Here is a 13,501-nt window from a genome sequence, read left to right on the forward strand (position 1 = left end):
TGCACTCAAGCCTTGTGTGTATGAATGTGTGTAAGTGGTCTGTGGGCTTTATGCTGTCTACCATAAATCAACACTGATATATTGCAGCTGGCATATATATATATAGTACAATACACTTCAGCCAGCTCATCCAGTATCATGCTGCTGTAACGTGATCTCTTTGCTGCTGAACAAAGGCCCAGCACGAAATCTCTCTGATTCTAGCTGAAATGACTCGTCTGAATGATGATCTGCAGGATATTAAGAAAGAGGCTGTTTGTATCCGGACTCACTCGGGAAACAATAAATCAGAGTTAGACGGACAGAGGAGCCATCTTTTCAGTAGGACTTAGCACTTAGATCCTGGCCACAGACTGCCATTTGGAAGAAGTATTCTTGAGACACATACACACAGCCAGGGCAGTGTTTCTTAGCCCACAGTTTGTGAATGATTACTGTTTCATTGGATATTGGCTGTGGCTTAGTGAAATATTGCAGTTTTCTTCAAGCCACAGACATTCTCCTGAGCACAAACTGGCAAACAACTGAGTAAGAGAAAATAAAAATAATAAGAGAACATGGAAAGTTCTGCCTCGTTTTAGTTAATTGCAAATGAAAAGCTCTGTGGTGAAACTATGCAGAATGTGTCCGCATCTTTTTAAAGAGCTGTGGGAGGTCTTAGGTTAAAACGATTGAGAGTCGTTGCTCTCAGGCATCATAAAGATTCATGCATGTTCCCTGCCATAGCTCTTGATTTCAGGAAAGTAATATCTGGGATGACTGATGCACGCGTTTTAGCTGCTTTGTATTTGCAAGAGGGGCTGAGTCAAATTTGAAGTGCACAGCCTGAAAGAGCTAAGGCCTGCAGGCTGTACTGAGCCATCAGCCCCATTTCTGCCACGCAGCCTGTCCCCCGCCCCTTGCACAAATGCGATTTTCCCGGTGTTGCACAGGTTACAAATTAAGTTAGACTCATTGCTTAGTACTGAGGCAGGGCAGTGAGCGCCCTGACAAGAGCAAATGCTGTCATTTTAAGTAGGTTCTGAGAATTAAAACAAGTAGCTTTGAGGCTTAGACACCTGCGGAGAGGACGAGAAAATTATTTTAGAAACTGAGGTATACTTTACAGAATAAGCCATTATTTAAATTACTAAGCATATGTTTGAACTCATATAATCTCTCATTGAAGCAACATATTCCTTATACTGATTAGAGGGAGCATACTTTAGCTGCAGTACAACACTAATAACAATAATTTGTAACTCTCTGTTGTGAAATTGCCATGATTATTTTAATTGCTGGACTGAGCAGCAATTCGCCCTAATCTTGTCTGAAAGTCCACAACCTATTATTATAAAATATACGCATAAAAGCAGAGCTAATTCTATAGTGCACTCTTTATTTTGGTATTTTCCAATCTAATCAGTTAACCACTATTTTTTATGTGTTTAAAAAAACCTGATTTTTCATCATGGTATTTCTTGTGACCCAATTTGTAGATCTGCAGTTCAGCCGAAGATGAAATATAGATTTCTCATGATTGTGGGAACATCTCAGGTAGACAATAATGTGATAAATATATTTTCTCTTACTTCATATGAGCATGCTCTACTAAGAAAAAAAGGAGCAAACTTATTTCTTTTTTTAAAAAAAATATCCTGCACCTTCTTTAAGGCAACCGCCTTCAAAAGATAATTGAACTTCCAGAGAGCTCATAAGTGTACCTCAGGGCACTGTAATCAGTCTGTTCTTCTAGTGTCTCAGGAATATGGGAAGACCCAGTATAGATGAAGGTTAGTTCATCTGGGGAGAAAAATGTGCTAGCAGTAAAGTTTTTTATCTGCATATTCAATGTGCTTCTCATTTTCTGAACTGTATTTTTTTCAAACTCAGGTTCTTAGTAGACTCATACAGAGAAAATACAGAATTGTTCCTTTCTTATTTTAATAATCACTTTTCCCATAGCCAACATTTTTTATTAGTGCAATGAAATCTGGTTATGGTTATTAGTATTACTGTAATTATCAAATTGGGGGAACATGTGCGCTGCAAGGGATAAAATATTTTCAGGATATTTTATGAATACATTTAAGCAGGTCTGCATGGTAGAAAGGCAGTATATGACTTCCTCTGAGTGTACCTAAATTTATATGTATTGAGTACATTCAATTTAACGGAAAAATTCAGCTCCCTACAAGAAGTTTAAATCTCTCTGAGGCGTATGGCACAGTGTAGATGCAGATATGTTCAAAAGGGAACTTGAAAGAGAGGTTTTACATCTCTAGTAATTGAGTATTTAATCAAGTCAGTATTCTTGGTATGCATTATTATAAATTTCTGGCTTTTTGAATATATAACCTCCTGTTCTTTTTACTGGATGTTTATGTTAGTATGGGATTTCCTAGTAATTTTGAAAAGTCTAGTTTAATAAGTATTAAACAACCATCTCTCACCTTGCACGAATCTTCTAAAAATATAAATGAAAATCCCATCACATTTAACTGACTCTTTGTTTGAAAATCAGATTATTTTTCCAAGATGTCAGTCTTTTCTAATATGCTGTTACTACTTTTTTTTATTGAATGAAAGAAAACAACAACAACAACAAAACACTTTGTGGGAAATGTGAAAAACAAAAATATATAAACACTTTTAAAGTTCATGAGAACTTCTTGTTAGGACTAGTTAGGGAATCCCCAAAAGGGAAAACCAACTTTTATCCTGAAAAGTGTACAGGACCTGTTTCAAGATGTGACTGGAGATGATATTTAACAGTCTCCAATACCCAGTAGCTGGTAGAAGTGAAAATGTTAAGAAAATCTCTCGCTTCAAAGAGTGACAACTTTCAAGTGAGGATGTGCTTTTGATGGAACACATAAAAGGGTAAATATTGGCAGATATCAAGCAGACTGCTTAAGTAGAGCAGAAATGCTTTGTGTAGATGTGTATCACCTTTTAAAAAGGAAGGAAAAAGATTTTTTTCAGGAATCCTCCTGGAAAAGTTCACATACATTAACATTTGTGTAATAGAATTAAAGAGGTATCAGTGACATTCAGAAGAGATACAACATGAATGTCCAAGCTAGAAGAATAGAAAAGTATACAATGTCAAGTTAAATGTGGTATTGGGCTAAAGCAGATCAGAGGATTTTGGTAAACTTGCTGTTGGCATAATAGCACTACATTATTTTTTCTCAGAAGTAGAAAGACCACGAGCCAAAAGCAGGTGAGGCCACAGCAGGTAACCTAAAGCCTTTCTTTGCTACAGACGTATTTACTCACATAAGAGAACAGACCAAAAGGCCACCCAGTGCCCACTCTCCTGCCACCAGCCACACCTCCCAGCTGAGGTGCATCAGAAAAATTTTCTCATCAGGAAATGCTTCCTAAGGGTGTCATACAAAGACAAGCAGTGAACCCAGGGGCCCTGTGTACCTGCCCGTTATGGAGCTGCCAGACAAACATGCACTGTGTGGAGTTATAATGTATAATTGTATCTACATTTTGCTAAGACAGCACGTTTGTTTTCTGAAAGGTGTAGTGGATGGACAAGTGTCATCTAGGTGTTCCTTTCTCTTCTTAAAGGGTTTGTCATGAATTTGCAGAGGGACCTGCATGTGCACAAAATAGAAAACCTCTGCAAAATGTGGCTAGTTGTAGAAGGACAGGGAAAAACACTGAAAGCAAAAGATGGTACATCTGGTTTCTGGCTTGTAATTCTGTCTGGATATTCCCAGTAAATTACCATAGTTTATTTTCACCTGATTATATTATCTTGTTACTGTGAAACTTTCTTCATTATAATATGTAGCCTCTGCTTTTGGTCATGCAGCAGGAGACGTTAAATGAGGACTTAACAGGATGAAGAAGGCATGGTTCCAGATTTTTAGGATGAATCCGGGATAAAAGGTTTCTCTGGGAAAAAAATTTGCAAACTTTATAGTAAACATATGCTAATGGTGAACAGGTCCCAGGCTACAGATCCCCTGAGCATAAATCAGTTACAAGTATCTGTTATGGAGCTGTGTGACTCCTTAATTCAAAGAGTAGCTTTTAATGATCCATTCTGTCAACAGGAATTCCAGCACTTTTGAGTTGCCTCAGTTCAGAGCTTGCCTATGTAGCATAAACTGCAAATCATTTTGATGATAATTGCATATGTGGGACTGGTATGTGGGCAGGGGGGTTGGAATGGGATGATCTTTATGGTCCCTTCTGACCCAAACCGTTCTGTGATTCTGTGGTATTAGGCCACATGGTAAGCGTGTGGAAAACAGAGAATATATATAACATTAGCATTGATATTATACTATGGCTGATTCATCAGTCAGCTTTGCATTGATATTTATTTTATCCATTTGTCTCAATAGAAGCTTTGGGGAAAAAAAGATTCCCAAAAGTTCCACTGAAGAATAGATATTGGCTAAAATCAAATTATTTTGTCCTGTAACATCTATTCTCTTTGTTTACTGTTGCCTTTACAGGCAGTTTTTCTTATTTAATAATTTTCTTTGCTGAAACACCACTTAACCAAGTTTTTGCCTCTTTTTTTTTCCTTTTTTTTTTTTGGCTCTGCAGTTTTGTGCAACACTTGGAACCACACCTTGCTGCTCCTTTGACAGACTGTTAGAACTGGGTCCTATTTGTAAGTCTTTATCTGCTGCTACTTTCTAAAACTGCAGATACCAGTTTAAGCCACGCTGAGTCATTTCCAGGGTATTGTGCAGTGTCAGTGACCAAATTCAATAAAGCTACTTGTAGATGAGACCTTCAGTTACAGTTTTCTTTCTAATATGAGGTCAAGCAGTCTCAAACCAGTAAGGAGTACAGAGAACATTGCCTCAAGATTTTTTGAGGGGGCATTTTGGAATATTTTCAGTGAAAACATAATGTAAATGCTTCAGTTTGTAACATTTTTCCTCAAGACCCTCTGCCTGCAAGAGCAAACAGAGCAATGCAGATCATGGAAAAGCTGAACTCTAAACCTCCTCTGCACCAAAAGTTTTGTTTCTGTTTGGTTCTACAAAAAGCAGGGAAATGTGCACCAAAAATCCACGTGTATTCTCCTCAGTCCTTCCTCTCTTCTTCCCCATTTCCTTCCTCTTGCAAGGAAACGTGTTAAGTACCATGGCACTTAATACATTGACCGAGTCATGGGCTCTTCATAAGTACTTCTGACTTATGGTCTTCTGTTGAGGCAAGCTTTGATCTGCCACGAGGCTGGCTGGTGAAAATGCAGCCAAAGTGCATCATATATATTCCAATTGCAATATATATTCCAATACATTTACAGCAGGCAATTTATAGCTACAAGTAATCAGAAGCAGCCTCACAGAAGCAGGCCTAGATTTGATGTTTAGTTTATTTATTCAGGCAGAGCCTAAAACACTTAGGATTTATGTGGAGGTGACTTGCTTTGTAAGGTTCCCTGCCCTTCAGCAGAAGACCCAGAGACTTGGTGTTCTCCTAATCCTCCTTTCTACAAAAGGTTTGTAGTAGTCTGCCTAGCAGCTAGAAATTATTTTGCTGTTCAGATTATTCCTATAGACCTGACCTAATAAAATAGTAACACCAGTACTCCTAGGGATGGCAACTCAGTGTGTTTCACCAGCTTCTCCCAATGACTTCCTGTTTGTGCAGTGGAGACCAGCAGAAGCATTACACGCTGCTCACATCAAAAGACTTAAGCTAGCATTTCTGTGTGTAGGGGAATTTTTGTGTTAATATACATGAGCAGAAGTCCTATAAAATAACAGCAGTGTCTCAAACCAAATATATTCAAAAACAAATAATCAAATGAACTTCAAACATCTCTTCAAATAAGCCTACCTTATGTGGATGATAAGACTAATATTGTATTGGCTTTTTCCCAGACATTATGCAAGAAGAAAATGTAGCTCACAAGAATCCAAATTTGTGCATGAACTTGGTGCCCAGGTACAGGTCTGAATGGCTATACATCTGTATGCGAAAAACATGCATCAGAATTGGTGACCAGTATAAAGATATGGTTATATGGGCTTCAGCCATCAACTGATAGACTAGAACCTGTAATACAGATGATCAATAGCAGACCGTGAATACTCAATTGCAGAAACTACATGAGAGGCTCATATGCTGAAATATTTCTGCAGTGAGTAATCAAAATTAGTCCTTTCTTAACCTTTCAGTGCTTGCTCTTGGATAAGTCTTGTTCTCAGTCCTCAAAATAAATACTTTGCTTCACATAGTTCAAAAGCCTGTACATGCACATATCAATATGTGAAAAAAAATATTTAGAAATATGTGTTTTGTTTATGGTTCATGAGTTAGAAGTAGGGAGCACAGCTAGAAGTCTAGCTGCTGTTGCTGAAGTAGTGTTATTACCATAGAAATCAATAACTACATCTCCAGATACATCTTTTAAAAGTGTATTTCATAACAGTTCTTACATTAAAATTATTTAATATTTTATGTTATTTAATGTTAATAAGAAAAATCTAAATTTGTAGGGATCCTGTTGCTGTAGAAGAACTGGGGAGGAAGAGGAGGAAGAGGAGTATTTTATGTATACATCTTTATGTACTAATGGAAACCCAAATAGTAGCAATATTTCATGTCTTAATTTTAAATTGGGAAAATACTAACATCAAAGAAAATCTCTCAGGCATGTGACTTCATGCAAATTAACAGGGGTTTGTAATCTGCTGTTTAATTTATTTTCTGTTCGATTCTTATTTTTTAGGTAATAAGGAAAATATCTGGATGCATATTGATGCAGCCTATGCTGGGAGTGCATTCATCTGTCCTGAATTCAGGCATCTTTTAAACGGAGTAGAGGTGAAGTGTTTCTTCTATACCAACCTGCTAACCCCTTGCTCTTCTCTAGAATTTTTGTGTTTCTTTTACATCCAATATTAATGACTTTTCTAGAATCTCTGAGTATGCTTCACTTCAACTTGCACTGCAAACCCCTGTATATTCTATTACCTCAATTATGTTTATATAATTTTTACCTCTTTATCTTGCATTCTGGGACTATGCAAATTACCACAGCATGTAAAAGTTTGTCATTTGGAAAGGCTAACAGTTAATCAACCAAGTACCTTACAAAATCATCCAGAAAAGGGGAGCTTTTTCACAAATGTCCAAAAAAGTGTATCTGATTTGTAACACCCTAATTCTGCATCACAAAAAAAAAAAAAAAAAAAAAAGTCCAACAAATTAATGAGCTCATTATGCCTGATTTTCGCTTACATCCTGAAAGTCATGTAGGATGCAGCCAGTAGCTGTATCTCAAACAGATGGGGTTTAATAACCAAGAGAACTAAATGAAATATTCCCCCAACAGCACTTGTGTTCCTTCTCCCTCCCCTTGCTGAGCTACTTGGCATTCAGTTGCTTAGATAAGGATACTTCAATTTCCTGCTGCTTCCCTCAGACAGTCAGATAAGTCCTTGTCTTCCACATCAGTGGAGAAAATATTACTGTTTGGTAAAGCCAGAAGTTTAAACAGAGCACTGATAGGTAGCGACTAATAAAGAAGAGGAGGGAAACCCCCCTAGCAAATAAAGCATTTCTTTCTGTCCCTTTTTTTTTTATCAGCAAATGAAGCTTGTTGTAATTTCCTGTGGGGGAATATATTTTAAATTATTGTTATTGGTTCCTGAAGGAAATGAAACAACATCCCTTGTCTGGGCCAACGTTTGTCATGAGAGTAAATATTTAACAACCACAAATAGGTTTCTTGGCATGCATAATACAGGGAGATAGATAGATAGACAGACAGACAGACAGATAGATAGATAGATTATCTCTTATGAGAGTAATTGTTAATTTCTTACAAGTGACAAGGAAGGCTATGAGAAGTAAATGAGAAAGGAACAGTGCTACATGGAGTAGTCAGACCCTGGTGCTGCCAGGCCCCCATCTCTTTTTTAAGGCTGATAGCCCCTGCCTTTGTTAACACAGCCTACAAAAGAAGTGTTTCCCACACAATTTCAGTCTTAGTAGCTACCTGGGTTTCTTCTGCTGCCATGTCTAAACACATGTAAAGTAAAACTGGCTTGTTCCATGATTTATACAACCATGTATTGTGAATTCTTGTTTTGTGTTGGCTTTTCTTTTGACTTAGATGAAAAGATGACTTCCACTAAAAGAAAGTATCTAGGCAGTTAAAAAAAAAAAAGATAATTTCCTGATCATTTGTAATTTTATGGAGTAATGTGATACACAGATTCTGAATTAACTCTTATCATTTGTCTCTCTAGGTGAATTTTGTGTGTATATGTTAATATTCTTGGAAATAGAAAGCGTAGTGAATTGTTTTGGAAACTGAGATATGAACCTCAGCAGCTACTGTTGAGTATGCAGAATTTTTTTTGGTTTATGCTGAGATATATACTTTTGCATAAGACACGTATCCAAAAGGTATAATTGCTAGCAAATGATCAAAATTTTGATAATACCAATAGGTCAGCTGCACCTGACACACCAAACCTGAATTCCATCCCCAAAATGAAATGAAGATTTAACTGCAATAGTTATTAAGTAAGGTGATATCAGCAGGAACGTTATCTATAAAGCCCCAAGTCAGGAACCACAGTCAAGGTGTACTCAGGCAATTTGACTAAGTTGCATCATTAACTCATGGGTCCTTTTCTCTTTCATAATTTATTTATTTATTTATCTATTCTCAGTTTGCAGATTCATTTAACTTTAATCCTCACAAGTGGCTCCTAGTGAATTTTGACTGTTCTGCTATGTGGTAAGTATTACAGAAAAAGGAAACATTGCAAGAGACAAAAATCACATGTTAAATTAATCTGCCTTCCTAGCAGTGGACATTTATTTACATTTCTCTATTGAAATGAGGAGTTCTGGATAGCTTTAACTCTTGTAATTTACAACATTCTCTCTTACATTTAATCCAAGTTTAAAGTACAATTTAGAAATAGGCCTGAGTTCTGCATTGTGCTCTAGAGAGAGAAAAATCCCAGAAAGTTGGCAGATTCATACTTGGTGTATTTTGGGACCATTTAAAACATAAATAAAAAAAAAACCTTTAAGGACGTTAATGCAATGAACAACATGGTAAACAGAACTTTTTCTTCTTTTCCTTATGTTTGAGCCTTGATTCTTTCAAAACCCTTTCTAAAAATGGTTGGTATTCAGCTGATGAAAAACAGTTGATTTCAAAAAGAACTATTTATGCAATTTTTTACTGATTTTCAGTTTCTCCAGATGACAGCAGAGACTACATTTTGATATGAAAAGATGCCGAAGTAGAAACCAGTAGACATACTTTGAAACAAAGCGAATTAATCATAGCAGTAATAATAAGAACCCAAAATAGATGATCTTTTTGTGTCCCAAACTGAAATTTTCAGAACCTAGTGTCTACCAGCATCACGACTAATGATACTTACTATCAAAACAGCAGATCAGTAAATGCAGGCTATTTATCAAAATAAATAAAAACATCAATTTCAGTTTTAATTGAAGAAAATCTATGCAAAAATGAAAGAAGAAGGAAAAAATGAAAGTTAAAAATGAAACTTTAAAACATCATCCAGATAAAACTAATTTATTTCTGGAAGAAAAGAAGAAAAAATGTGTGACAGTGGTCACTCGATTGCTTTTGGTTAATCTTTGGCTCTTTTAAAGTCCTTCATGAAGTTGACTTTTGCACAAATACATTTATTGTTCAGATAATACATTACATTTTTGAATATAAGATTATTCTTGACGTAGGCACTTCAAATACTCCAAGCCATAAAGATTTTATTCTTAGAGTAAATGGCTTAGGTTTCAATCCTGATTCATCAGTAATGGCAGCAATTAACCAGGACAGTTTATAAGTGCCTCGTAACTGGCAGTCTCTTTCTGCATATGGAAGTAAAGAGAAGATGAAACTTTGCTTGTTTTTTCCAACTTTTTCACATCATTTGAAGATACTGTTAGCAAAGTATCTGCTCTCAGAAATGAGAAAATTCACCGTCATTCTCTTTAATGTTTACAGGACAATCAGGGGCCAGAGTCTTGTCCATACCAGTTTCATTTTTCATTAATCCTGCTTTCCCCTATAACCCTACGGAATAATATTAGAACTTTTTACCTGGCTTTCCAGGAAAACAAGGTATATACAGTCACACTGTCTGTCAGTTTATGTTCCCATCTCAAGAGGTTGTAGCTTCTTCCTATCAGATCTTAGACTTTAGGCTTAAGAAAGAGTACTTTTAGGTGTTTTCACCATTTTTTTTTCTTGATCTTACTGGTAAAAACATCAGATAAAATGTATGTCTTTATAGATATGAAGATTCCATTTCTAGGAATCTCAAGAGACCTTGCGAAATGTCTCCTTACTCAAAGCTACACAACTATTAAGGCCTACTATTAAGCCTTCACTTCAGCAAGGCATTTATGTATTGGTGTTATTTGCCTGATATGGAATGTAGTATATATTTAAAGTTAAGCTCTTTGGCTTGAAGCCATATCTATCACCAAAAGAAGACCAGCTACTTCTGAGGTCTACATCCAAAAGTCACCTCTCTTATCAGATGTAATGCTGCCTGAAAAAGTGAAAACTCATTTTAGATATAATAAGGGATGAAGGAGCCTGGTAGGAAGTAAATGCAATAACTGTGTAGTCCTTTTAGGATCCATGGAGAGTATTAACCATAATTTTGTAATAATACAGAAAGAGTTCAATATACAGTGAACACCGTTTCAGAATCAAATTAAACTGAGTTCCATTGACAGCAAGTCTTCTAAATCACCCAGACTTGCTGGGTGATTTAGTGATCTCAGCACTTTTTCCAATAAACACTCTCATTTCTTTTCCTTGCAAGTTGATTAAGAAAATCCATCCATTAAATCTGTAATGTAATTATTTAACTACTCTGTGCAGTATGTAACACTGATGTCACTTGCGATTTGGAGGCGATTTCATTATAAACCTTTTGTAAAATATTCAGAAACTTCTTGATGTACAAAAAAACTCCGTTTCTTAAAAAAAAAAAAAAAAGATGGAATTTAATATAAGCACTCTAAGAAGGGTATCCAAATTTTGTGTTTCGTTAGAGACTCTGCCTTAAAACTCCCAGACAGTTTTGTCTGGCCTGTTTAATTGGTGTTCTGCAATATTATAAAAGTTGTCTTCTTTCAGACAGAGAAAAATAATCATGTTGCAAAAGTCTTGACATTTTTGCTTTTCTATTACTCTTTACAGCAGTTAAGTGTTCACTTTTGGTTGAGAATGTTGTATTTGTATTTTAAAGGAAGGTGCTTACAGGAAATGCTCTTCTGTAGCTGAAAGCGAAATTTTCCTGTTGGCTTTTAATATGTAGTAATCTCTTTGGTTATTTTATCTATTGAAATTGTTAACATTATTAGAATGTGCAGAATAGAGTGAGGCTGCTAAAAGCTGCAGATGTGCAAGCCAGATAGTTCCCTTTTCACAGATTTGCACTTCTTTATTCACCAGGACTTTTACTGTGCATTTCATATTATCAATACTTAATATGTGACTTTTATGCCATTCAAGCTAGATCTTAGCCTATTACCATACAAACATCAAGCCTTTGAAAAATTCTAGTTTATAAATTAATTTTTTTGAAATATATATTCAAGAACTTTCAGTCAACCTTGGATAGTTGCAAAGGAAGTTAGGAATACCACTTCTATCCATTATCAGACCACACAAGCACTTAGTGCAAAGAAGTTTAAATACTTAAGGTGAAATCTAGACGTTGCGTTTAGAGGTACAGCTCAACTGATTCATATACCAGGCTTTGGATTTATTTTAGTAATCCTTTTAGATAGTTTTTTATGGTTGTCAGATTAAGACCTGTGGAGTCCCAAATGGAACAGACACCATCTTTTAAAAAAGCAGGAACATCTCAAAGATTACTAATGCCATATTAATAGCAATGCATACATCAACCCACACTTGATAGGATGAAAGATGACAGCAGTTTAATATCTTCTAACTGAACAAATATTTCTGCAAAATTGTTACCTGTTCCATTGATTAAGACAGCATATTACAGGAGGAGGAATGAATCTCTCACAATACAACTGATGCTACTGCTTGTAATTTGGCTTAGTTGTCTATAGAATGAGCTACTGCAACATGAATATATCAAAGAAATCAAACATATCAAAATACAGTGGAACAATTTAGAGGTTATTCACAGTATTTACCCTAAATAAAATGGCTTTTGGATAATAGTTTACTTCCTTTGTCCACAGGACACAAATTTATTTATTTATTTATTTATTTTTATTTATTTATTTTAATGTAGAGTATTCTGAATGTCTTCTACTATTTTTTATGTGCATAAGCTTACTTATCTCCAGCTGGGTACTTCTGATACCTGAAGCCAAGTTAACCTTAGTACCCTCCTTGCAATTAAACAGAGAAGGCCTTCTCTTTGATTAAGATGTTTAATGTTTATGGTTTTATATGGACTTTTACATTAAAACATTAAGAAACATAAAAAGAAACATACTCAGAAAATCATAAAGGATTTTGCCTTTTGGTGTGTGCCCATGTTGACATAATATTGATCACTTTGTGAAATGCTTACAGGCCTAATGAAATTACACAGTGATTTTTCCTTTTTTGATTTCTAATTTCTTCTGCCAATGTAAAACCCTGCATCTGTTGAGGTGAGTCAGCCTGACACACCGAATGTTACCCACTGGTAACGTGTAGCTTGTTCGCTCTGAGAGGGACACCTTGGCTTTTGAAACGTGGTCCAGTGACACCACCCAGCAGCTGGCAAGAGCGAGGCACACTTCCCAGTTCCACGCTGCGCTGCAGGATGTCTTTCAGCAGTTGTGTCTTGCATCCAGCTAGGCTGCCAGGAGGGCTGGTACGAGAGGGAAGCCTGCTTCTGGGCAGGCTGGCCAGGCCCTGAGGGCGGCTGCCACCGCCGCTACCCACGGCATGGAGAGACAAGACGGCGGCCAGCATCCACAGAGCCCCGGCGCTGCTGCACGCCGTGCCTTGCAAGCCACAGCTCTTCCCACACGGCTTTGTACTGCAGTAATTTCAAGGCAACTTCTGTTGACTGCAAACATTAGCATTGCTTTAACTAGTCTCACATTCTGGTGTGATTGTCTATCACCATAAAAAGATCCTCTGCGTCTGGTTCTTATCTGTTTTTAAATATGCAGTCATGCTGCCCGTTCCTGCTGAGACTTACACTTGCTTCTTGTAAGTACAGTACTGATATTGCTGTGAAAAAGCACTGAAAATGGCACAGGCTGTGCTCAGGAAATACGCCAGTTTAAACACATTTAATTTTCTTTCACTTCTTGTGAAAATTTAATGCTTTAAATTTTAATCCTTAAATTTCTCTCTCTTTTTTTTTTTTAATCTTTCTTTCACACAGGGTGAAAAAAAGATCAGATTTAATAGGTGCCTTTAAATTAGAACCTCTTTACCTGCAGCATCACCACCAGGAGTCTGGTAATTTTATAATTAAATAAAATCATCATTGTTTTATTTGCATGCTGATATGTAATGTGAAAAAAA

The 13,501-nt window shown here is 36.4% G+C and overlaps 1 protein-coding gene across 1 annotated transcript in view; it reads left to right on the plus strand.

Annotated features, from left to right (window-relative positions):
- FIGNL1 (fidgetin like 1) overlaps positions 1–13,501 on the plus strand; it is a 79,890-nt gene that overhangs the window by 41,233 nt on the left and 25,156 nt on the right. The window contains exons 7-10 of the mRNA XM_083827008.1: positions 4,558–4,624; positions 6,704–6,798; positions 8,658–8,725; positions 13,359–13,435. Of these exons, the coding sequence (XP_083683134.1) occupies positions 4,558–4,624; positions 6,704–6,798; positions 8,658–8,725; positions 13,359–13,435 (307 nt within the window). The remainder of the gene's footprint in view (positions 1–4,557; positions 4,625–6,703; positions 6,799–8,657; positions 8,726–13,358; positions 13,436–13,501) is intronic.

This window comes from Anser anser (genome assembly GCF_964211835.1).
Source record: "Anser anser genome assembly, chromosome: 2".
Classification (NCBI taxonomy): Eukaryota; Metazoa; Chordata; class Aves; order Anseriformes; family Anatidae; genus Anser; species Anser anser.